Here is a 26,966-nt window from a genome sequence, read left to right on the forward strand (position 1 = left end):
TCGGTCAAATCCCAAGCTCCTCATTACTGCAGCCACACTCCTTGATGTTCCATAATCCGCTGTCATCGACTTCCTCCGGCTGGTGGAGGCTGGGGAAGGAAGAAAAAAAAAAAAAAGAGTACATCCCAGCCAGCTCGTGGGCTCCTGCAACCCAGCGGGGGGGGTGGGGGGAGGGGTGGGGAGGGGGTGGGGGGGTACGCATGCAGTAACACAAAAGAGGGTTGGGGGGGAGTGGCTGCAGAGTAATAAATCTACCTACCAAACTTAATGCAGGAAGTACAGGAGGAGCCTTTCTGGTAATAGATGCTTCTGGTGCTCCTCCCCCACTTATCACCACTACCATCGCCCCCCCCCACCCACAACACACACGCGTGCACACCATCTTGCCTTCCCTTGGCTGTCGTACTGATTACTCCTCCTTTGTTGTGTTGAGTCCACATTCAATTGTCCCTGTGGCTTACTAATAGCGTCTCAATGTCAAGCACCCATCCATCTCAGGCTGCACTGTACGTCCCAGTTTGTGCACGTGCATGCAAATCACACACACCACTGACTCCCACAGCCACTACGTCAATGGAAGGAAATTGAAAGTGTTGGGAAAGGATAAGTATTTAGATTCCTTCTGACTGCTGTTATATATTCCTATGAAAAACAAACAAAAAAAAAGCATTCCAACCATTATCATGGTGGATGTGACTGTAATGCAGTCAGGCAGAGGTCACTGCTATCTCCGTCTGAGACATATGCTTGGGACATTCTGCAACTTATGGTGCTGTTTGGAATTCAGGAATACACTGGCACTGTGTCTGATAAAACTTTTTCACCGATATCGTGGGTCAAAAAAAGTCATGTTCCCCTTGTGTTTTTAGCTTCTCTTTCATGCTCTTCTGTGGTTCTTTGCTCTACACCTCTCTTTGTCCTCCACCGTGTGTGTGTGCGTGTTGGTGTGTGTTTAAGAGAGCTTCTGTCTCTGATTCAACTTTATATATCTCCCACGACGCTTCGGGCTTTTCTTCAACTGCAGTTTTAGAGCAATTGATTATACCGTGCTGCTCTCCACCATCGCTCTTTCCCTCTCTGCAGCCCCGGCACACACACACACAAACACACACATACACTCATCTCTCCATGCCGACCTCTATCTTCACCACTGTACCTCACTTTTTTTTTTCCAAAAATGTCTTTCTGCCGTTGTAGCTTGTAGAACTGCACCATAGATGTATGCTGTACATCCACAGAGTGAACGAACAGGCATGAAACCACTCACAAAGAAAGAGATCCTCTGAGATATGAAGTCCAGTCCCTGTGCTGAAGTGAGATGAGAGAACACGCACATTAACATCCTTTCCATCTCCCCTCGCATCCACGCTCTCGCTCCCTCTCTCTCGCTCTCTCTCTCTCTCTCTTTTTCCTCACACATGCACAGACAGACCCCCCTCTCACACAGGAGTAGATAGAGAGCGGCGAGGAGCAGGAGCTGGGTGGCAGGAGGGGAAGCAGGAGGGCTGTTGCTGATTGAACAAAGCCAGGGAAGGAGTGCGCAGTCCTGGGGAGAGGAGCAGCTATGAAATGCCTCGAAGGGAGCCTGGCAGCTACTCCTGCAGAGACCTGAAGGTAAGCCTCACGCACCGCTGACGGAGGGGAAGGGAAAAAAAAAAAAGAAAGAAAGAAAAGCAGAGGAAGAGGCAGTGAGAGGAAAGCGAAAAAGAGGAGAGGGGAGGTTTTTAAAGCCATTGATGCATGATACAACCATGGCACCACATCCAAAAGCTGCCTCCTCGCAACATGACTGTGGATGGCACTGCATGCTGTGATAGCATCATGCATCCGAGTCTGAAATCCCATCTGGAGTGGCTCGCCAAGTCAGAAGTGTGCATCACTTTAGAAGAGATAAAAAAAAAACTATGAAAGCCAGATATGTACAAACACAAAACTGGTGACAGCCAGGAAGAGGAGATACGAGAGCAATAAAAGGGAAGTGTCAGTGTACAGAGAGGCTCGATTACCCCCCGTCTATCTGCTCCAGCCTCTATCGGCACATCTCGCCTCCTTCATCTTATGTCACTGCAGAGATACATAGATCATCACCATGCATCTCGTTGCCCTCATGGCGGGGGCAGGGTAATCAAAAAGCCAATGAATTTCTCTGACGCAAGCGGAGAAAAGCCTGTCAACACTCCTGCTGTTTGTGCCGACTCGGGCGCCTTGCTGTAGTTGTGTCAGTGCAATGCAGGAGTTTTACAAGCGCAGCGCTGGGAACACACCTAAAGTGAGCGTACCTCACTGTGTGTGTTACTGTAAGCGCATGTGTGTGTGGAGGAGAGAGTACTCCTACTACACACACACAAACACACAGTCGGTGCAGCATGCTTTCCCTCTTACATGTTTTTATACATTCAATAGCTGCTGGAGGAGAAGCCACAGACATGGGATCGTGACAGCTGTTGGCAGTGTTTTCATGAATATTGTAGACTCCAACAAAGGCTTTGAGAGGAAAATCATTCATATTGATTCTCTTGAAACAGTCTCACTGGCCAGAGGATTAGCTGTCGCTGGCTTTAATGTCTCATGTACAGCACCGGTTCCCCTCCTACTGTAGCTCCGGTTTAGTACACCCCGCAGATACACCTCCGAGGAGTTGTCGCTGTAAAACTTTGATGACAATACAGTGGGCTTAGCCGGTACATTAATCGAGCGCAGCCTCCCCACAGCTCACATCCAACCCGGGTACTGTGTCATCGGGGGACGTCAAAACCGGCATCGGACCCGTTCCCTTCACATCATTTTTTAATTTGTGCTCTTGGACGCAAGTTGGTAAAGACAACCACTGTGCAAGCCACACACGTGCACTCATCATTAACCACAGCTTTATGTCTCAAACTCAGGACCGCTGGAGCGAAAGAAAAAGGAAAGCCCTGTCTGTCAGAGTGATTTCTTAATGCTAGCTTTGCGAGAAAACCCGCCCACTCCCCACAGTTCAAGCTACTTTTCTCACTACCTTCGCTCTCACAGTTGGCTGATCCATGATTAGCTGTTTTAGAAAAGTGTATAGGAAACTACAAAGACACAATGTCTTCTGATAGCCGGCCCTTTCACCTTATCAACGGCGCTATCAATGTAGCGGTAAGTCACGGCCGAGCACCTCACACCTCTCATCCCTGCTCCGCGATCGTCCATGCCCTGATCTCTCTAACAAGTGGACAAAAGAGGGCAGAGGGGCCAGCGTGATGCTCAGCGGGATCCGAGGAGGTTCTCCAAAGAGGAGACACTGTGAATAATTAATTGGATCTGTTTATTTAGTCAACACTGCGTGTCTCGAGGGAATCGAGGGGAAGCTCTGTTCTTCAAGCAGATCCACATTCTCTAATACTGCAGCAGCGCATTTGTGTCAAGAGCTTAGCCAGGCGTGAAGTTTTCCCTCTCGCTCTCGCTCTCTCTCTTTGTATTTAGTACCCTGGAAAATGTGTGTGCATATCATAGTATGGCAAAAAATATATATATTTAAATATATGTTTTTCTTGACAGACCTTAATGCAGCCGCCTATTAATGCGGCACTGCTGAAGGATTTCTCTTCTGTATTAAACGCACACACTGTTCCACTGCGATCACTTGAAAATTAAACGTGTGCAGAGTTAAAAACTTAAAGCTCCACACTTGTGAGTTGCTCATGAGCACAGTGCAGTACCGTGGTATTTGTATGAAATACACACATAACATTTGTCTCACAATCTGGTCTTCCTCTATGGAAGATTGCTCCGTTTTCATCCTCGTAAATCTTCAGCCAATGCAAATTGGTGTGCGTCTTCTGTGTCTTTAAAGTGTCACCTAGGACGCTTGCGTGCCAGATTTATGGTGCGGCCCACTCATTCATACAGACGCAACTTCACAGTGTGCGTACCGTATTCCCCCAGCAGTTCTGTCACACGAGCGAATACAGTATTCAGAGCTGCTGTTTCAGCCTCCAGTCCTCTCACGTTCTGTTGTTTTCTGTTTGTCTGTTTGCTCAGCGCTGCAAGATCTGCACAAATGGACATTAAATTATATATATGTATCCACATACGCTCGGGGTTTCTGCCCATAGATAGGAGATAAGGGCAGAAAATGTGGTTTTCCAGGTCTGTTGTGTATCTGTAAAATGATACCATACGTAAGAAAAAATGGCTGTTTGTCGCAGGTCACCTTGTTCCCAGCATCTGTCAGTGAGTTTAGTACCAGTGATCTGCTGCTCAGGTGGTTGAGAGGGATGAAACACCTATACACACACATGTATCAGTGTATATATATATATATATATATGAGATGCCTGGGTTAACTGCCTCTTGGAAATGTTCATAATGGCTTGTGCTCTTATCTGTCAAGAAAATCTTATGTGGAATGAAATGGGAGTTTTATGGTGGCTCCTTGTCCTGTTTCTATTGGTTGAGCCCCAGTGGCTCAAGCAGCCTTTACCAGTAGGTCTTTTAATGACATGGATCCTGTATAGTATTCATTAAACTTCTACAGACGGTGTCGGATATATGTTGACGTTGCATGTCTCGAGCATTTGGATTCTGGTCAGGCCAGTGAAACTGAATTATGCAGGATTTATTGTGTTGCGGGGATTTCTCCGTTCACACTGTGAATGTACTGGCACACTTTCCATTGTGTTTGTGTTGCTGACTTGATCAAACGTGATGAGATTGTTACTACATTCAGCACGTAGTGATTTATAATGGACAGGAACATATGTATCTGTTTATCTTAATGTTAGATGCAAGGCAGCATGTGAACATGCATATGGAAGAATAATATATTATCATTAGGATTATAGTGGACCAATACCTCACCTCTTCTGCATCTGAGGTGATGTTTTTCTTGCAGTTTTTCATTTGCAGTTCATAAGAAAAAAACTGAACAGCAATACAGTGGTAACGCATTTTTTTTTTTTTTTGTACATTTTCGCCTCAATTTTTGACCATTTGTCTTCAGCTCAAGCTCACTTCGCATGTACACAGCTAAGACTCATTCACACCGTGTCATCTGGTGCTCGCCGCTGTGCTTTAAGCTCCTCGCTGAAGGACACCTCGGAAAAAAAAAAAAAAAAAAAAAGAAAAAACGCACTAAGCGGAGGGTGCATTACTCAGCTGCTATGCCAACCACTTTAGGTCTGGGAATTTTTTAACATGCAACTGTCAACATCATAATCTCATTTTTAATTCTGACTTGGTTGTGCTGACTACAGAGAAGGAGGATCCTCAAAGGGACAAGCACGGGGACACAGCGGAGCATGTCGGGAATTCCAATCATGATTATTTGACCTTTGGCTCCTCAAAGCATTTTCGCTGTGCGCTGCCTGGTCCTGCAGCTCCTCCCCATCCTCCCATCTTCCCCCTTTGCGTCCACGTCCTCTGCTGCGAGGCACAGCAGAAGATTAATGAACCGCATGCAGTATAGTGAGATTAAGTTTCCATGCCTTGGATTTGCACAAGTGCATGTGACTTATAAACAATAAACAGATTAGTTATGAAGATCCAGAGCGTCAGGGCACATATCCACCCACCTAATATCAGACATCTCTCTCCATCACATCTTTCACGCTTCAGGCCGGCGTGGTTGGAGAGGGTGTTTTTTGGCTCCAGTAGGTGTTGGGTTTTAATCCCTTCCCCTCTCACTTCAGCAGCAACGTGAAATCTCTTTGCTATCACTGTTTTCTTAGACTCACTTGTCTCAGTGGAAGATCAGGTTCCTGAAATGTGCAAGAGCAATCTTTGTGAGAGCAACTGCACTGCTTCTTCAGGATGCGAGCAAAAACAACTGCGAGGAAGACACTGAATGAGGGACAGCGAGAAGGATGCACTACTCTATGTGTATGTGTTGTTGTGTGTGCATGTGTGTGAGAGAGAGAGGCAGAGATGGACACATCATTAGGGAAATTGCTTCTCCAGTGTGACTCGAACGTCTCGGTGCAGCAGTGTCACTCCGAGAGAAGGTCATACATGAGAAGGACACAACTGGATACACTCAGCTCACTATCGGGCATAATGGCCAAACGGTAGAGGGATGGTGAGTTTGTTTGTGTGTATGTGTGAATCAGAGTGTGTGTGCGTGTATGTGTGTGTGTGTGTGTGTGTGTGTGTGTGTGTGTGTCTGTGTGTGTGTGTGTGTGTGTGTGCGTTTAGCTGCTGGGCCTGGAGCCAAACTAGCTGAGGACGTTTTTAGTCATTTGACCCGACCGACCTCAAAGTGTCATAAGTGAGTGGAGATAGGGATGAGGCCATGTTATTTTATGGGCCAATCTTAGCCTGGGACATAATCATGACAGGTCCCGTTACCATGACTCAAGGGGAGGAGTGAGAGAGGACGGGAAATCAAGGAAATAGAAAGTTGGAAATGCTCCCATGGCCACGGAGACAGCAGATAAGCTGGAATGCCTCTGCCAGCGGAGATATCTATCGCATGTAGTGATTCTGTAAATAGAGTTGCGGTTGTGGTTGCGGTACCTCTAAAAACTGCTGCAACATTTCCCTCTGTCCTCCTCCTCTCTCTGTCTTTCTTTATCCCCCCCGCCGTCAGCAGGGTATTTGATGAACCAACAGAAAACAGCAAGCCGTGACCCCAAAATCTATGGATGAGTGCCCGCCGATAGTCATATTTATATCGTAAACTGGAGGTTGCTGCTGAGTTTGCAGGATGTTGCTGTCATTTGTAACCCTGTCATAACCACGAGCCGGATCATGGCCTAAAATGGGAGAAAAAAAAAAAGCACTCTTGTCAAGCAAAAGTTTAGTTTGCAGAAAAATGGACGTGTTTCCGAAAACATTTGAAGTTTGTCACTGACCAAACAGGAGACTGGAAACATATATGCACACACACACTCGCATATACACACACGTAGTTCAAAGTCAGAAAATCACAAGGACAGAGCTATTCACTACAAGGTAAGCTCAGGGGGAGAATTATAGCTCTGCCACAGGTTAGGAGGAAGGAAACGACACATTTTCCACAGCGCGCTGTGTCAGCAAATAAGAAAATATATGTACAGTCGAGTTCCCGTAGGAAGAAAGTTTCCCGCTTTACTAGTACTTCTTGGCTTGAAGCACAACAGATGAGTGCACTTGTTATCAGGACACAAACACAATTCAGCCAAAGGATCCTGTCACTCTCCTGGTAACAAGATAAACGCTTGTTACCCTCTTAAAGCGTGGAGATAAAACACCCCAGCTGGTATCCATGTTCGAACACCTCTCGATTGGGCTCGTTGAACCTGCGACTGCGAACAGACGCCGCAATTACAGCCAAGCTGAAAATACACGCAGGTCTGCAGTTCACAAATCTCCAGCGAGGCATATTTAATTCATGAGAGAACCTAAAATGAGTGAGAAAGCGAGACCTCGCAACCTCTGTAATGTATTCAGCAAGGTTTTTTTTTTTTTTTTGTGTTGTTTTTCGAGAGCTTTGTGTGTGTCCCGTGCCTCTGCTCCTCCATCTGTCTGTCTTTTTTCCTGCTCAGATGCCCGTCACGTCACTCTGCCCTTTGCTTTGGACCATCAATGTCAACAGCGGATTCCTGTGTGGATCTGGTGTGTGACGCGGTCCTCCCACTCCTCCGCGCTCTCCTTTGCATTCCCTCTCCTCGCTTGTCACAGATCAAATAGACTAGCATCAAAGACAGATGACAAAGAAATGTCAGATGTTGTTAAGGTCAGGAACCAAAAGTAATTTACCCTTGTTTCCTTTGCTTGGTTAGTTACAAAGCTCTGTACAGCCCCTTGTTCTTGCAGTAAATTAAAAGCAGTTGATTTTCAAACAACACCCATGGGCTCTATAAGTTAATTGCCTCTTGTGGAGCTCTGAAAGTGTTATAACATTGCTGCTAAAATTAGGGCTTTATCTGAGTCCCCTACACACACACACATCCACAGCGAGCGCTCCTTTATAACCGCAGCAATAGCCATTATTAAATCTCACATCATTCAGCAGGCACTGAAAGTCTCCCCTTTCTACTTCTCCTGTCGCTTTGGCCCTCGCGTGACAGATGTTTAAAAATACCTGTTTCAGGACACAATTCAGGAGGAGGAAAAAAAAACATTCTTTAAAATCACATCACACTGCTGTAGTGTATTGTCAGCCCATCGCCTCATTTCACCGATTGAGCTAAAAACAACTACAAAGATGATACGTAAAGTCACTTTACATCAGAGCGGAGGTAAACTGAAAGCCTCTCAGAGGGTATTTATTCTTTTCTTGGTCTGATTTGAGGCCTTGATTGAGACGATGGCGTGGCCAATGTGGAATATTGAGTGCAGTGTGCTTCTTGCATGAGAGGGAATTGTGTGTCTGTGTATGTGTGTGTGTGCATGTGGGCACATGTAGAAGAAACAACTGGCGAGCCTGGCAATGAGGCAGCCTGCTCTTTGGGAAAATGACATCATTAAAAACTGTGCAGCTGAGCCATGCAGTTAAATTAGCCAGTAGCGAACACTGGGTCACCACATGTAATGTCAGCGAGTCCTTTAGTCGGGCCAAGATGTTTTGTTTTGCCAAAACACATTTTCCAAACTCATACCTTAGTCCTGCGTGTGATTCGGGTTATGAAACAAGAGCCTGCATTCTGTGTCAACCCAAAAATACATAACAAAGGAAATATTGATATGCTAATCAGTATTGATATGAGGATATTCAGGAAAATTACTGAATGGCAAGAGGGGCTATTGTTGGAAACGCTTGGAAAATATCGTGTCAGTAAATATTTCCGCACCCTGGTTGCCAACACTTTCCATCTTGGCAATGCGTTGTGTTCATTAACGAGACTTGCAGTGTACTGTCAGGATAATTGCTCTGTCAGGCTGTACTTAAAGCGTAACGCTGCTCCCAGCTTAATGTGTACGCTCATATTATAAAAGGTTAACATATGGATGTTAGGCAGGTGCGATACCGTGGTGGTTTCTGCATTTTAAAACTGGCTAATTAACGTGAAGGAAAGAGCCGCAGCTTATAAACAATGTCATTGTTATTGAGACTCATAAGACAAACAAAACAATAAAAGACCTATGCTGGGCTTTTTATTATAATCACCCGTTGATGGACTTGGACATCTGCACAAAAATCTTCTGCTAGTTGCACAGATATCTTGCATAAAAGGTAAAATAAAAGTTAAATTTGCAGCGGTGTTAGAGGAAACCTCTGGGGATCTCCTCAGTCAGCATTAATGGTCTTCTGAAAAACAAGGGTATCAAAATGTAGGTAGTCCAGACATTTCAGGAGGGATCATGGCCTGAGAGGACGGTGTAAACCTGAAAGCTTTAAAAAGAAAAAAAAGAGAGAGAAAAAAGGTAATTCTTGAAGTAACCATGGCAGGTTGTTTTGGTGTATATTGCAGATTGTGAGTGAACACAATTATTCTTTGTGTGAAAGCTGCAGATGAACGCAACAGTGCCCCTTTTTGATGGGTGGAAATACAACACCGTGCAGATACCAATCAGTTCCAGAATAAAAAGTGACAAGCCAGTGGTGTTATATGAAAGAATGAACGAATAAATGAATAAAAATCCTCTAAATTTCACATATTTCAAGAAATTGTGTGAACTTTGACAAATAATGCATTTCAATTATTCTATAAGCTTTTGGGGGTTAAAATGAGTTGTGATTTGTTTAACTCTTCACAACCTCACTATATTTATATTATTGCAATACACTTTTTCTGGCATGTAGGAAGATTAATGCATGTTAATACTGCAGATCCTGCTAAATTGAGGTGAAAGAGTTCAGAACGCTAAATCAGATTAGCAAATTAGCCACTGGTGCAGACCAACGAGCCTGTCCAGTAGTTTGATTTTAACCTTAGCTTGTTTAACACAGCTTTAGCGTTTTACTCATGGTGATTGAATTTTGGCAACATAAACCATTAAAGATTTATGATTAATGTCTGTGTATGACCATGAACTTTTCACATTTAATTTCCTGCAGAAGTCCAAAAACCCTGAAGAATAATGAGAAGCAATAATCTGTCACCACATGTGCCCATGTTGAACACCAAACACAGGATCCTCAAAGCTGTTTTGATTTTTAATTGTGATCTCAGATGGGTGGGAGCGTTACAACCTAAAAACCTCACGATCCCAAGATTCAAGACAAGTGGAGACAACAGCAGCTTGATTAATGTCTGTCTTCCTTCTTGATAAGAAATGAATGACAATAAGCTCACATAATGCCGTCCAGTGTTTTCAGGAGGGAGAGTATTGCTTTTTTGATAAGCCTTAACAGTGAATATATATCAACCCATTATTGCTGGAGTAGACACGTGTTTCAAAGACAGTTGAAAGGTTAAATGACTTACGAAACAAATACTGCATATAGTATGTGTTCTTTCAGCCGACAATGTCACTTTTATGAACTGAATTGTTCCAATGATGAAAATGTCTGCAAAAATTCTGTTAAACAGCCCCTCTACATTTTTAGCACAGGGTCTAAACTCTGGTTTGGTAGACAACATTCAACACTGAACAGGGCTGCTATATAGCAGGCACTCAAACAACCATCAAATGTACGTTTTGCTTTTTATATATGAATTCAGATGAGTGTGTCACAGTTTCAGCCTCATTGTTTGTTTTTTGTTGTTGATGTTTTTGCTGCATACTGTACATTAAAAGTTGGAAACTATTTAATTGGCTGATGCACTTTTGTTATTTAATTGGCTGATGCACTTTTGTATATTTTGCAGGTGAGCTTCAGCTGAGGATGGCAGGAGATTCCAGAGTCCTGATGGACCACAACATGGAGATAGGAGTCACGCCTGAACAGGTACACAACCACAGCTCTTCTATTTCAACAAACAAAGCTTTTATGTGGCATAGAATTAATAAAAGATGATACGAGTCCAAGGTATTGTGGTGTTGGCCTTCACAAAACGAAACAAAGAAATGAGTTGTCCTGTATGGAAGCAGTCGCAGACAGAGCACGCATGACATACCATCAATGTTCACATTTTCAAATGAAAACAGAAACTTTGCATTGCATTTTGGTAGTCCATATATATGACAACAGTGTTCGGAGCCACTGAAAATGCAACTTTTTGAAAACAGCTCCCAAGGTGGAGCTTTCTGAAAATGCCTCTGTTTCCATGTAAAGGTACATTGTTTTCGAAGCAGAGCAGTGCTGAAACGAAAATGTGAAAGTCAATATATTTCCACTTGAATCATTGATATGTAAACAGGGCTTTAATTCTCAAAACATCTCTTTGATTCCAAACATTGTATCATTAGTCATTACTAATTTATTGGTAATAATGCGTAAATACATAAACACTCGATGCAGATCTTTTCCCTGACTTTTGAATACCTGATTGAATCCTTCCAAGAGCAAACTAATTAGTCACATCTTCTGGTCAGACTTAGCATTTAGGTTCATATTTTCTTTTTTTGGCTGCAAACACAGTATTTTATTTAAACTGTCAACTGCAAATGCCAAACTATTAAAATATGTATATTGAGGGAGGGGACAATCTATATTAAAAATTAACCAGATCTCATCAGTCTATTTCTTCAAAAATCAAGTTGCAGGCCTCTGGTTTAAGGAGCTGCAGTTTTAGACCCCGGCTCTAAACCTGGCATGTCCTCTGTCTCTATGGATAGAGGTAGATGCTTTACAGCGAATTGAGCGCTACAAAGTGGAGCCAAATTTGCTTTTGTAGTTGAGAAAAAAAATATTCAACTATGGTTTGTTAGCAGTGGAAATGATAAAGGAAAAGACATCACGCTCTTTTCCAGTAACAAATGGTAAGATTGCGCTTGTTATCTATCCTAATTCCCCCGCTGATTGGAGCTTACATGGCCCACTCAAGCCTGACCAGAAAGGCTCAATGAGAGAAATCCCCCACCACTTACAAATGCCACACGGAGACAGCTAATGAATTTGTTTATGGCCCATCACCCTCAGGGATTATATCGACTACAAAGGCCAAAGATTGGGCAGCACTCCTTGTGACAGCTTCATCTATCACTCAATTAGCCCGGCACAAAGTGTGGAAATGGATAGACCCGTTTCGTCAGTCTTTCATTTGAACGTTGTACTGTCGCAATTAACAGCAAATAAATACAATTTATACACCTGGTTACTGTTCATGAAAAAGTCTGAAAAGTTGAACTGAAAGAGTTTATGAGCTATATTTGGTCCAATATCCCCGAGGATAGTTGTAATAAGGAGTCCATTGACATTTAGTAAATGCACTGTCATCAAGTTGCTAATTGCAAAGAAAGTCAATGAGAATTGTCTTTCACCTCCTCTTTGTTAAAATGTTCCTTTAGCGAGGATCACTTTGAATCAATATCTGGAAAGTCTACGCCCTACAAGCAGACCTGAAGAAGTGCAACTATTCACAGGAAAGCAGTGAAACGGCAGCTGACATCTCAGTGAAAATACTTTCACACAATATGACAAACAGATTCTATTTTGCAGGCTCTGCAGCGACTGCAAGGACACTGCTGGCACCGAGACTGGGTTCTTCCTGACGGAACCGAGCGAGTGATGCTTTTTGTGAGCAGAGCAGGGCAGCAAACAGTACAAACACAATACAATGACGCTTTTCTAGGAATGTGAGCAAAACAAGCATAGGGCACAGGACAAGTTGCTGGAATTGGAAAGTTTCAATGAGTTGTTGAATTGTCCTTGGATTGTTTGAATGACGCTTTACAACTTAGACCTGATGTATCTTATCTTTCCAGTAAGTGTGTCTGCATAAGAAGAGGCAAACGACGCTGAACAAATTTAGATTGTAAAACATTCAGTTTTCATAACACTGAATGGGATCAAATACACTGTAATAATGTGATATTACATAAGACATGCATTTACATCAAGCAAGGCACTCTGGGCCGGATTTAACAGGAACCAACATAAAGCATAGTAAATTACAAGCTCCAGCAAGTAGATTACGCTTTCAGCTTGTTTGCTTTCTTAGAGTGAATCAACTAAGAACAGCATGAATGCAGCCAAGAATATTTAAATGTGGATTTTGCTTGTATCAACTCCTGTTTCCACAGAAACATTCTGCTGAAAGAAGCGTCGTTTAAAAGTTTGTTTGCTTGCATTCAACATGGAGAAAAGGGATGTAGCACTGAGCCCGAACGAGCACAACAGTGTGATAACTGTGGGGTTAGGCATGTTGGGAGAGAGAATGATTATTATATGCACATGTAACAGAAAATAAATGTGAATTTAAAGAAAGAATTTAACATTAAAGCCAACAAACAAGAGTAGTGGCCAACTGCACATCGTACAGCATACACCTAATATTCTATATTTCTGAAGGTAATCACTGAATTCATTGCATGTGCTATTTTGCACATCTGTCAGACACAATACTCACAAAATCCTGCTTTAATACATGCAAAACGTCAGTATGACACACATTTTATCGGCATCACTGAATGGTAAATCAGTGGACAACATAAATCAAAGATGAGTGGCTGCAGAAGTAATGTTATCCTGTTGTGATGTTGATATGGAAGTGCTTTTCCGACGCATCCACAGAGGAGAGTCTGCTGCCTCGGAGAGTTTGCGAGCAGTCTGATGACTATCTGGCTCCATCTGATTGGTCACATGGAGTCAGGAGACAGAGCATCTGCAAGACGTCTCCCAGTCAGAGCAACATAATGAAATTACTAATGTATCATATATAATACATTGCACTCATATGCAGCATAAAGCCCAGTGTAACAAAGTATTTTTTTCCCTTTAGAATTGAACTAAAGTCAAAGTTAAAATCGTGATGCATGAAAACTACTTTCACAAGTACAGTTTGTCAGAAACTACTTATGTAAACGTGGCAAAATAAATGAACACATTACTATGCACCTCTGCAATTCATAGAAGAGACAGAAGTCTTTAGATATCCTTCATCCTCTGACAACTGACTCAGGCATCTTTCACCATCTCATCTGGGGGTATCATGAACGAGTGTTGGAACAACCGAGTGAGGCCATCGATCAAGTGTTGAGTCATAGTTGGGCTTGACTTGCACACCTCAGGTGACCAGAAGACATCCTAAAAGAGGACCGAAGTACCTGAACTAGGGCCCCTGGACAAACAACATTGTCAGGTGAGAAAGGGAAAACTTTCATAGTGCTTTATGAGTCCGCTTACATGACCTATGGTGCCTGGAGCCACTGAAAATGCAGATTTTTGAAAACAGCTCCTAAGATGGAACTTTTTGTAAATGAGGGAAAATGAAACGCTGCATGGCTTCTATTTTAAATACTTCTTCCACACATATTCAAGTAGACGGACAAACAATAACCTTTCTACCTGGAATATGTTTCCTCTCCCTGTCTGAAGATGGCTTGTCCCTAGATATATGTCGCTCTTTTTAACATTCCTAAGTGGGTCTATCAGTTAGATATGAGGGATCTCGTCCCATTCAGGCCTGTCAGTGCCCTGTGGTGTGGAAGGGGAGGGGAAGCACAGGACAGGGGGAAAGGCATGGCACAGCTGTGGAGCCAGAATGACTCGCTGGACCCGGGCCAGCACAGACAGACCCAGTCGTCCTTGTGTTCTCACTGTGTCCTTATGCTTTATTTCTTATTTGCCCTGTACGTACACGTACACCCACTTCCACCTCTACACTGTCATTGTTGAGCGGCACTGGGAAGTGACTTTATAATCATTCCCTAATTGGATTTAGCTCCTCAACAGCAGCACAGTGCAGTTTTTTTAAAACCTCAAGGAAAATCACATAAAAAATATTAATACTGAGACCTGCAGATGGCTTCTCTTCTTTCATTCTGCCTTTGAATGTCCACTCACTCACACCCTGCTGTCCCTCACTCCACACTGTCTCTCTTTATCTTTCCATTTCAACATAGGTGAAGAAGCTTCCCAAACACTTGAGGGAGGCTCAAATCTCGACAGAGCGCACCCATTTGATTTCCGACCCAGCAAAGAAGCCGCGTCAGCGATACGTGCAGAAGGACGGCAAGTGCAATGTCCATCACGGAAACGTGCAAGAGACCTACCGTTACCTCAGTGACTTGTTCACAACGCTGGTGGACCTACGCTGGAGGCTTAGTCTTTTTATTTTTACACTGGTCTACGTGGTCAACTGGCTTTTTTTTGGGTTTCTCTGGTGGCTGATCGCGCTCATCCGCGGCGATCTGGTGCACGGCGACGAGGAGGGTTGGACCCCGTGCGTGGAAAACCTCAACAGTTTTGTGTCAGCCTTCCTCTTCTCCATTGAAACTGAGACCACCATCGGGTACGGCTATCGTGTAATCACAGAGAAGTGTCCTGAGGGTATCATCCTGCTTTTGGTGCAGGCCATCTTGGGCTCCATAGTCAACGCCATGATGGTGGGTTGCATGTTTGTCAAGATCTCACAGCCAAAGAACCGCGCTGAGACCCTCATGTTCTCTCACAAAGCTGTTATATCGGTGCGAGACAACAAGATGTGCCTGATGTTTCGGGTGGGGGACCTGAGGAACTCTCACATTGTGGAGGCGTCAATCAGAGCAAAGCTGATCCGCTCGCAGCAGACCAAGGAGGGAGAGTTCATCCCACTCAACCAGACTGACATCAACATCGGTTTTGACACGGGAGACGACCGACTCTTCTTGGTGTCGCCGCTCATCATCTCGCATGAGATTAACGAGAAAAGCCCCTTCTGGGAGATGTCCCTGGCGCAGATGGAGAAGGAGGAGTTTGAGATCGTGGTGATCCTTGAGGGCATGGTGGAGGCTACAGGTATGAAGGGGCTGGGCGGGGTGGAGGGGTGAGTGTGTGCTGGAGGATGGAGGGAGAGAGAAAGGAAATGTTTGATGCATGAAGTAAGTGCAGTGGGAGGGAAGGGCAGAGATAAATGGATGGAAACTCACAAGAGGATTGCACGGAAAGACGCACTGTTAAAAGGTGTGAGTACCTGAAAGTGCTGCCTGTTGAGAAGGCTGCAATGGATGAAAAGAAAAAGAGACTAATTGGCTTTAAGTGAGACAAATGAAGCCTTTATATATATATATATATATATATATATATATATATATATATATATATATATATATATATATATATCCTTTCAAGGAAGCTATAGATTCACTCTTTGGTCAAACTTACAACTATTGTTCTATTCTCATGTGAACACTTGCCAATATTTCTTATTTCAACAGAGTCGGCCTACCGAAAGCTAAGTTTCTCTGTACTCACTGAAGCCCACATTTCCACTGTTGGCCGTTGTTCCAAGGTTATGTCTTTGATACTGTTTATTTCCAAATGGCTGAAGTGCAGCTGCCCACACCGGCGGTCTGTGTTTGGGGTAAAGGCTGAAGCAGCGCGGAAAGCGCTTCAGGCTGGTTACGTTTACGAGGCTGACAGCATGGCGAGGTGTTTCTGTAAAGTTCCACAGGGCCCCAGAGTGGAGACAAGGCTGCAGGGGGAAACAGTTCAACCTTCAATTTGAAATTATAATCTGCACACACCCACACAGACACACACAGGCACACACACATTACTGCTCTAATCAATTTTGTGTGTGTGTGTGTGTGTGTGTGTGTGTGTGTGTGTGTGTGTGTGTGTGTGTGTGGTATTGGCTGGATCGGGTTTTGTTTACATCTCTTTGTCACGCTGTCAAATTGCCTTTATTCAAACAACTAATGTGAAGTTTTCATTTCAAATACAATGTATTATGCATACCTGTAATTTACTTTATTGGATATCATCACATAAGTACATAAAAGACACTGCTTGATTGAACCATCTAGTCTCATGGGCACACAGTTGTCTTGATTAAAAAAAAAAGACACACACACACACACACACAAGTACACGCACATACACACATATGCCCATGGGTGCACACAGCAGGAATGTCGTGAGCAGACATGGCTTTGCATTTATCTCACCAATCCTGCTCTACTTCATTTATTTGTGCTTCGTTTTTTTCTCCAAAGCACCAATAGCCATCTTGCTTCCTGCTCACGCTGCTGGATACTTGACTAAGGCATTAAATCACCTTTCGCTTCACCGGCAGAGAGCATGGCATCACGCAGGGTTGTGCCGTCACTGCCCTTGACCGCCAGGCAACAAACTAATCCACAGATCCGCCGGCACTTCCCCCACTTCCTCCCCTTTTTGTCTTCAACCAAAGGAGAAATATCAACAATAACAACAACGCACAGACACACACGTCGCCTCTTTTGTCCTCTGATTTATGATATCTCGATCCGACAAAAATAACAAATTTGGTATGGCATGAAAAGAAATGTATCCACATTCTGAGAAAGTTTCCAAAACCACATATTATTATTAGAGTTCAATTTTTCCTTTCCAGTTCAACAAATACATAGCTGTTTCACCTGAACTGATTAACTCCTATATAGTTAGTTTTAAAGCAGATCTGCAGTAATTTGGTTAAAAAAAAAGTTTTGGTTACTCCTCCCACAAAAAAAAAAAAGAAATCAACTAATACTAATCTGATTTATTGACTATCAACAATTAGCTATCAAGCAATACCTGATCTGATATTAACTGTGAAAGACTAAAGAGAGCAGCAATACAACTGTCAACATTTAATAAATTATCTATAATCTCATGAGGTTGTGCGCTGCCGTGCATTGTGTGTGTGTGACAGATCAGTGGGTGCTGAAGTGGCTCCACTGCCTCCCTCGCCATCACTCGTTTGCTGCATTGACAGCCGGGCTGCGGTTTGCAGCATGATTGTGAGTCAGGCTCTGGAAATCACCAACAGCAGCCACTCCTACAGTATTAGTGATAGCAAGTAAAGGAAGAGGAGGATGTATCAAAGACTGCTCTGCCCGCCTACTTCACAATGCAGAGTAACTGCACTAATGAAGACACATGAAGTGAAACTGAAGCAATACGAAACACGATCAGTGATACTATTACGGTTAATGAATCCAGGTATGAAAATATATCACTATTACAACTTGAGCGAATAAAGGCTGAAATAACATTTATCATCTATGAAATATAAAGTAGAGAATATTAACCATTCATTAGATATAATTTGTTTATATTTTCATTATAACATCTAAATAAATCTTACAGCATGGTTGCTCTTGAGAAAAAAATGTGCATTATTTATACTTGGGAAGATAATTCAAATAAATTTGTGCTCTTTTGAAAAACTGCAAGCTTTTTTGAAACTTTATTTCAGTTACATTTCAAAGCTCTGACCTTTCGTATAGGATCACAAAGAAATCTTATATGTATCCGACTTAAATAAAAAAAAATAAAAAATCACAAATTCAGAAAATGACAAGTCTTTTATCTGGTTTATCTTTCATTGGTAGTAAATCTTTTAACCCGCTACTGACATCATTAAAAAAGGTTTTTTGTTTTTTATAAAAACACTGAGTTAATTTTCAGCAAGTTACTGAAATTTCTTATTAATCCCAGACAGAAATTTTATAAACCAGCCACCTGCAAGGCAGTGTTTTCATTCAGTTAGAGACATTTCAATACATGGACAGGGTAATATTGGGAATCAAACCAGCACCATTCCAACTGAAGGAGGACCAACTGGGCCACAGCCCATCAGCACTTGGATGCAGTTACAAGTAACTTTGTGAAATAGCGGAATTCTAGCATGTTACATTTGAAAACTGCACGTTTGAGTTCACCAGTTTGTATTCAATTCTCATATTTTTAACCGCAAAGGCTCCTGCGATAGGAACGCAGTTCTCGGCATTATGCGCAACACCCGTTAAAGAAAGAAACTGATTTATGAAGCAGCGAGGAGGAGCAGCAATACAGCGGAGATAAAGCACCAACATGCAGACAGTCGCAGACGCCTCTCATAACGGGAATCTAATGTTTATTTAGGGCTGCAAATGCATCACAGCTCCTGCAGATACAGGTGAACACTCACAGACATCTTTCATGACGCTGTTGGGAGCAGTGAAATCAGAATTAATGAGGCGCTCCTCCCTTAACTAGGAAAACGACGCTGAAACAAGAGCTAACGGTAAACCTTATAGCATACACAGCGAGCAGTGGAGGGAGAGATGACGGCTTAGCAACTGTTTTCATCTACGAAAGAAGGGATTAACTCAGACGTTTCAGTATCTGTCATGACATTATTCAATTTACACTGGAAAACGGTAACCTTGCCGGCAAGCTGAATTCTCGCAGTATTTGTTCTCACACACCACGAGAATCCATCTTGTACCGCTCTAGCCGCATGTGTTCGGGATCAGACTTTTTTCGGCCGGACCAATCACACTCGGATTTTTTTCGGTCAGACCAAACACGCGTCGTTTAGGGCGGGACATCAAGCTTTGACGGAAGCAGGAAGTGACTGCTAATAATATTAGCATGGCTAGCAAAAACAATGGATGTAACGACAGCGATTAAATCTGTTTTGGATAAATCCTCTATTGTGTCTTTGAAAAACGATCAGCAAGAGGTTTTTTCTTTGCAGTGATTGGCTAAAACTAAACATGGTTAGGCGGGCGCATTGTGTCCTTCCATCCAATGAATGCAAAGAGTTCTACAGCAAGTCCTTCCCTCCCCGAACGGATTTGCCGAGTGAAATCCCAGATTGACATGTGAAGCAATTGCACATGTGAATATGGCTTTTGCCAGGTTAGGAAAAGGGTGTTCACACATTACTTACACACCCTTACACTAACATTTAATGTTTTTTCACATTAAATGTTTATCCACTGTAGTAAAATACTTTAATGTGTTATCTGACACATTCTTACAATACTAGAAAAATATAGTTTTGTTTGTGATTAAGCTGCAGTTTTGCAGCAATGTGTGTCAACCCAACTGTGCATGGCTCTCCCTGACTGAGGTTTAAACTTCTAATTTCCTCTAGAGTAAAATATTCATGAGTTAAAAAACCCAAAATGTCTTCTACGCCACTTCCCCAGAACCAAGAGAGTCTCTTGCATCAGTTTTGTTACTGTGTAAACAACAAAGCCTGCAGTTGTCTTTTTTTTCATATGTTCCAGGAAAACAGAAAGGACAGGTCTGAGGCAGCAGTAGGCTTCAGAAATGGTTTGAGGCAGCGGCTTTCTTTATAACAAAAGTGAATAAGACTGAACTGTATCTGGTCCAAACAGAGGATTTGTTACCAAAACACGGATACTGCAAACAGTCTGCCACAGAATATTAAAGGGAAACCATCAGAGGACAAAAACCATAAAATACAATTTAAAAAACAGAATACAGCTAAATTGCTGAAATACAGTTTCTCCAGCAGCGTGGCTGTACAGTAGTGTCGATTTGGACACTACTGTGGAGGACGGCAGCTGTAATGTATTTGTTTTTTGTGGCAGGTGGATTTCAGTAATTTACAATTCAAAACTGCTTAAGTTCACAAATTCTGTGTTTTACAGCAGCATTGGGATTTAATACTTTGTGTCCTCTTGCTTCACTCCATCCATCAGTTCAAGTTATCTTTCTCCTACACAACTGCATCCAGGTTAAAGGTCAAAAGGGCCGAAGCAGGGCACATACAAGCAGTGTTACATTCACGGATCAATTTACAGTCACCAATTAACCTTGCATTTGGACAGTGGGGACCAGGAACGGCAGTACCTAGACAAAACATACACACAAATGCACACAAATAAGAATATGCAAACATGCATCCAAGCCTAAAGACAAACCAGCGATATGTTTGTGTGATGACAGTGACAGACACTCCAACAACATGAAGCCCGTCTTTCCTCTATAGTTTCAAAAATAAGATGCTAAGAAAAAGCCAGTCGTGGCAGAAAGTTTCAGATGCCTAAATGAGGGAAACTGAGTTCCCAGAGTTTGTGTGTGAGTTTAAAGCTGAGTCAGCGCAGGACATGCAAGCATGCAGAGCGGGCGGGAGGAACCAAAAGTCACGCCAAAACACAAGGGCGAGGTACAAGTTGTAAAATAAAACGAGAACAAAAGAACGAGACCTTTCCACGGTCCTGTTATTGCTTGTTCTTACTGTCATAAATCCATTTCATTTTGACATTTAGTAGGTATTTTTTTCTACAACAAATGTCCATTAGGTCTGTATAGGTGGGAAAGGTCTATAAAAAAATAATTCAAAAATGGCCTATTATTATGGGCAGGGATTTTTCATCATTAAATACACACCGGTGTGATTAATAACAGTAGTTTAACCTGCCAGCTCAGCTGTAACAGAATAATACATGAATGTACATAATGTGCAGTTAACATTCAGCTGCTCGGCTCTAACCTTGTCACGGCTTCCCCGCCTGCAAGGATGTGTCAAGTTCAGCGCAGCCACATTTGGGGAATGACAACGAAAACTCTGCCTCAGGGGAGTTTACAGTCAGGGCATGAAGGCTGATGATGCTGAAATTCCCCGAAAATCACCAGCGACAACAGCAGTGAGGGGCGATAGAAGATACTGCACCATGTGCCGTGATGTTCTCTCACGGACCAAACATGTGAGGTGTAACTAATAACACAGGTGATCGGCCTTTTCCGCTGCGTTGTTCCAACCTCACAGTCCTCACAGGGACAGGTGTGAGAGGAAGGTAGGCGTGATTAAAGTGGCCTATTTAAATGCACCTGTGTTTGACAACTGATAACACCCTGAGAAAAGCGTGTGCTCACTCTCAAAGATTTCCCTGGTTCTTTAGTGTGCTTCAAACCTACACGAGGTAACGTGTTTTTGAGAAATCTGTGATTGTTTAAGGTGACTCCAAGCCGTGAGCAGTTTACACACCGCAGATCTCCCGAGCTACTTACTGCTTTTAAAAAGTCAAGCAGATTCACATGATCTCCTTTAAGATTCCCCTGTTCTCTGCTCCTTGCTCTGTCGCTGCGTCTCTGGAAATCCTGCAACAGCAATGACAAACCGCACACAGGTCAACCATACACACACATACTTGTCAGTACGAGAGTGATGTGAATACTGTAAGCTTTATTTGTCAGGCCGACTACCGCTGCTGCTCGCCCGACATCTGCCGAATCTTGAAGCACACGAACACATCACAGCACAAGCCTCTCCTACGCACACAGCAGCCTGCAGCAGGCTGTAGGTATACAAAACATAAACCGTCGTGTTTCACCAAAGATGCAAGAGAAAACAGCCTAATCACTGTTCTGAAGCCAAGAGCTTAGCAACAGAATAAAACGGGCACATTAACATACTGTGGAGATATTTGTTTCTGCTTATTGCGGAAATCAGGAAGCCTTCACAAAGTAACCTTTCTGCAGGACATCGAGAGGTATCGGGACAACTGCGACTCAACCTCAGCAGAAAAATACAACTGGGTGCAGCTTCTTTGAAATGTTAATAAGACAAGGTGCTATAGATGTTCACAAAGCGGCATAATTTGTTTGGACTGCTAAACCAGGAACTTAAAGCCGGCACATCAAGCGATACGCCAACAACCCGAACAGACACTATAAAGATCCTTCTCATTAGGAAGTGAAAGACGCTATATTGTCTTTGATGATCTCGTGACAGAAATAACAAACATTTCACAAGTTAAATGTGGAATCTAGGCCACTCGTTTCCAGAGGGAAAGCTGACGAAGATGTGCAAAAGCCTTTCCTCTCAGTGAGGCCTGGATCCCAGATCACTTTCTGATCTACATTTATTCAACAGCGCAGGCTGCATCGCATCAGACCAAAACTGTTTACAAAATATGTAACCGAGCTGGATGAGTCAGCTGTTAAGAAGTGAAATATTTTAGTCTGTTGTAATCCAGTGATAAAACCTAATTAGTAATAGGATTCCCAAAAAAAAAAATTTAAATCATGCGTCATAGTTGAATTGCTAATTACAGTAATGCCACATAATGATGTGAGGATGCCACAGTCACATCAGAGACTAGGAAAGTGGGAAACAGTAACCAATACTTAAACGTTCAAAACGTTTTAAAGATTAGAAGAAAAGTCACAGGTGGGAGACGGGAACAGGGAACTACAGGAACTCAATGAAGCAGGAGTATGGGCACAACATTCCAGAAAAACAGAGTCTACACAACAAAGGACACAGACAAACTGGCAGCCGCACGCCAAACCGAAGCCCAACTTTAAGTGCAGCCACAGGTGGAGGCAATCACACAATCAGGGCAGGAAACGGCAATCGAACAAAGGAGTCTGAAACGAGAGACAGAACTGAGTAAAAAACGCACAAGACAAACATGGACCTGGACAGGAAGCTATACGACACAGTATGCAGGGATGCAAAGATTATTTGTTTTTGTTTCACAACAAGCAATCAGCCACATGGCAATCTCAGAGAGCCTCTCTGCTGATTGACTATTTCACACCACTTCCTTAGTCACCATGAGAGTGTAATTAATAACAATCGACATGTGCAGACATGAGTGGGCATTCTCCTTTCTCAAGACTGAGACATTTTATGTATTGTGACGTCAGTTCAAGGACTCTTTTTAGTAGAATATTGTATGTATATTATAAAAGTAAACAAAAACACAAAGGAAAGCAGAATCACCTTAAAGGTATCAAGTGTTTTTTAATGCTTCAGTTCAACATCGGGGAATAGAAAAGGCATCTCCTCTCACTGGTAAAAAGTTTTCACAAATCCCTTTCACATAATATCAAAAAATTACAAGTTACAACCAAACGCACCAGGAAAATGATGAACACCTTCACAAATCCTAGTGAGACAAAACATACCCAAAATGACAACAAAAAAAAAGTTTAAGAAAAACTTGCTTTACTTTTATCTCCGCTACGCATAGCGATAGCGTCACTTCCGGAATTCACCAAAAAAAATTTGAAAACAAAATGCGGCAACGCTGATTGGCTCGGCCGTTTCACAACCGAGTGAAATCCCCTTCTACGGGCTCCTACCATAGATTGTATATAAATGGATCGACCTTTCGTGACGTCACCCATTGCGTTCCCAACCGCCGTTCTGAAGACTTTAGCGAGTCCAGCAGGACGTCTCCACATTGAATATTTGAAACCGGATGTAAATGTGATTGGTCCAGCCCGTCACGTGACCGCATCACGTGGACAGAGGAGGCGCTGTGATAGGGCGATTTATGCTGAACTTTAGCTCGTAATATAAAATCAACAGATGATTTTTGTGAAAATCAGAGTCTGGTGAAGACAGCACAGTTATAGAAACTAGTGATAGAGACCAAAATACGTCCTGAAACCAGGCGCTTTATATGTTTATTTGCACTCTGAAAATCGGCATTTTTGAATGGGTTCCTATGGGAACTGGGCTCTCTTTGAAACCAGCATCATCGCCCCCTGCTGGAATCTCTCTAGAATTACAGCTTTTTTGCACTTCCGCATTATCTTCATGTTTTATGAGCGGAGGTTGGCGCCTGGCTCCTACCCAGACTCCCAACTCCAAAATCCAAACGCGGATGAGGAGTGGGCGGGGCTGGTTTACGAGGCAAGTTTGTGTGCAGTTGAGCAATAAAAAGTTGATCACAAAAAAATCATTAACAACACTGAAAGAAACAACTCATCAGTCATCAGAAGAACCCAAGTTTCTGGATTTCAACACAATAAATATATTTGTTCCTTCCTATATTTGTAACTTAATTGCATAAAATGATTCACTTTGAGGTTATTTCATATATTTTTTTCCCTTAACTCCATACAATGCTTAGAGGACATGAAGCAACAAGAATTGTGAACACATGTATTATGCAGCTTACTCTATGCTAAACAGCGAATATAAGTAAGAATAAAGAGCGAGACTTGAAATACAGTGATTTAATAGGAGTTGAAAGAAAAGATTGATTGTTTGTTGAAAAAATAGACAAGCTTTTTTGTGCCTGGAGGTTGTCCGTGACTTTGATGCTTTCAGTCTCCACATACTGTGGCTCTTCATCACTTCAGATTGACTCCAAGGTCTCTTTTCAGCATCCTCGACAGCAGGAGAATAAAAGCAACACGAACAAAACAAAGAAGCTCTGGCGCGTACAAACAAAATCTGCATGAAATATCACCAAGTATTGTCAGAATTACATTTCACACTAATTTGAGTGCAACTCATTTAGATTAGCAGTCATTGCACCGCAGCAATGAGAATTAATTTCACGTCATGATAATATAATAAACAGATGTATTCCATTTATCAAAATGCCAAATATTCGATTAATTAACATCTTTAAAATGTGTTTTATAGCAGTCAGAATTCAAAAGCAGTCAGGATTATTTAACAGATTCACTTTCATGTGATCTAACAAAGAAGAACATAACAAAATGTGGACTTACCAACAGGGCCGGTCCCGAATATCCAAATATCCGAATATTCGGTCGCTATGATGATATTCGGCAAATAATTTTGTGACCCGAATATTTGCTATATGAAACTGATAAACAGTTAAAAATTGAAGTTATCTTTATTTTCATTCTTTTTTTTTTTTTTTTTGTACTTCAATCATACAGGTAATCTCAGTAAGACAAGTTCTCGTTTTAAATAAAGACATTTTTTGCAGTCTGATTTGTGTTTTGGTCGTACAGTCAGCGATCATATCACTGATGCTCGGCCTCCAAATGCTTAGTTATCCACCTAATGAGCTGAGACTCCACTAATCCTATTAATCCTTTAATTCTGTTGCAGTGCCGACGCGAGTCCAGTGTTTGACATGAAAGATTCAAAATCAGTCAAGCTGCTGAGTAAATATGAAATCATATTTTGTGCATTTACGCATTTCGTGTTGGGTTTTTTTTTCCATCTTTCTGCATCCGAGGCAACATCAGTAGGGCTATGGCAGGGCAACAGGGATATTTCACTTCAGATTGCTCGTCAGAGGAGATAGTTGCTGACATTTTCAGTGGAAATGTGAGCAGTTTATCTTCCAAACAGTTATGATGTTGGGGGTTGGAGTAAACAGCAAAAAGACCTGATTCTTATGTGTAAGGATGAATAATTAACCGACGCTGTCCTTGTTTTTTTCCCCTCACCTCTTTCCGTGTGTGTGTGTGTGTGTGTGGGTGTGTGTGTGTGTGTGTGTGTGTGGGTGTGTGTTCATGGACTTGCCGCAACAACAGGGATGACATGTCAGGCTCGGAGCTCCTACCTGGACACAGAGGTGCTTTGGGGCTACCGCTTCACGCCGGTCCTCTCCTTGGAGAAGGGCTTCTACGAGGTTGACTACAACAACTTCCACGACGTCTACGAGACCAACACCCCCACCTGCAGCGCCAAGGAGTTGGCGGTGAAGCACCGGGACGGGGCGCTGTTGCCCACGCTGTCGCTCCTCAGCCCCGAGCCCAAAATGCATACTTTTGACACTCTGAGCCGCCTGTCCAAGCAGGATCCGCTGGGCCAGGAAGACGAGGCGCTGGAGAGGGGTTTGGGGGGCGACAGAGGAGAGACCAACGGCTCGGCCGCCGCCCTCGAGGATCTGCCCCTCGCCGATGGGCTGCCTGACTGATCGGCCACGTCGGCTGAAAGACAGAACTTAGAGAAAACGACCGTTATATAGCTTCACTTAGTCAATGGCCGGCTTGTTCCATTGCAGTTTCGGAGAGTCAAGAAATCAGCCTCCAGCCCGCGACTCATGCAATACTCCTCTACTAGAGTGTCAATCTATAGTATAGATTGGTTTTGTAGACAAGTAAGTACAGATACACAAACACACGTGTACAGTATCTATATCTACACTTGCAGGTGGGTGGTTCAGATTGTCTTTTTATAATCGTAACAACCACTTACTGTTATAACTCAGCAGCTCAAGTTATATAATGTAAACTCGAGCGAAAACTGGTAGCCATGACAGCATACCACGGGCTTATTATGGATACCCAAATATTCTCATTCTAGAGTGTGTTAAATTAGCCTCACAACTCAGCACACACGTCTGACAGCTGCTTCTGCTCGGTATGTTTAACCTTGCTGACGATGATGATGATGACTTTTCAAAATGTGGGAGATTCTTGTTTCTTTCGTCTGTCAGTGTTGCCATTTTGTCAGAAAGCCCCACTCACTCAGAGCGAAAGGTGTAAGAACTTCGTGTGGGCACTTCAACACAAGGCAACATGCACTGGCGAGCATCAGAAGTTTGGTTTTTGTGTG

General features: G+C 42.8%; 1 protein-coding gene across 1 annotated transcript; it reads left to right on the forward strand.

Moving 5' to 3' along the window:
* The first annotated feature begins 1,400 nt into the window (after positions 1-1,400).
* On the forward strand, positions 1,401-26,370 carry kcnj5 (potassium inwardly rectifying channel subfamily J member 5). Its single transcript, XM_030108579.1, has 4 exons — positions 1,401-1,614; positions 10,701-10,780; positions 14,839-15,712; positions 25,940-26,370. Exons 2-4 carry the CDS (start codon positions 10,718-10,720, stop codon positions 26,323-26,325), a joined length of 1,323 nt encoding a protein of 440 aa, XP_029964439.1. The 5' UTR covers positions 1,401-1,614; positions 10,701-10,717; the 3' UTR covers positions 26,326-26,370.
* Positions 26,371-26,966: the final 596 nt, after the last annotated feature.

The sequence above is a fragment of the Salarias fasciatus genome, chromosome 14 (genome assembly GCF_902148845.1).
Source record: "Salarias fasciatus chromosome 14, fSalaFa1.1, whole genome shotgun sequence".
Classification (NCBI taxonomy): Eukaryota; Metazoa; Chordata; class Actinopteri; order Blenniiformes; family Blenniidae; genus Salarias; species Salarias fasciatus.

Bases quoted from the DNA above. Each gene is read 5' to 3' on its own strand.
- kcnj5 (XM_030108579.1), top strand. From the start codon at position 10,718: ATGGCAGGAGATTCCAGAGTCCTGATGGACCACAACATGGAGATAGGA. The intron at 10,781-14,838 runs GTACACAACCAC...ATTTCAACATAG, and splicing joins TAGGAGTCACGCCTGAACAG to GTGAAGAAGCTTCCCAAACA. The intron at 15,713-25,939 runs GTATGAAGGGGC...CCGCAACAACAG, and splicing joins GGGCATGGTGGAGGCTACAG to GGATGACATGTCAGGCTCGG.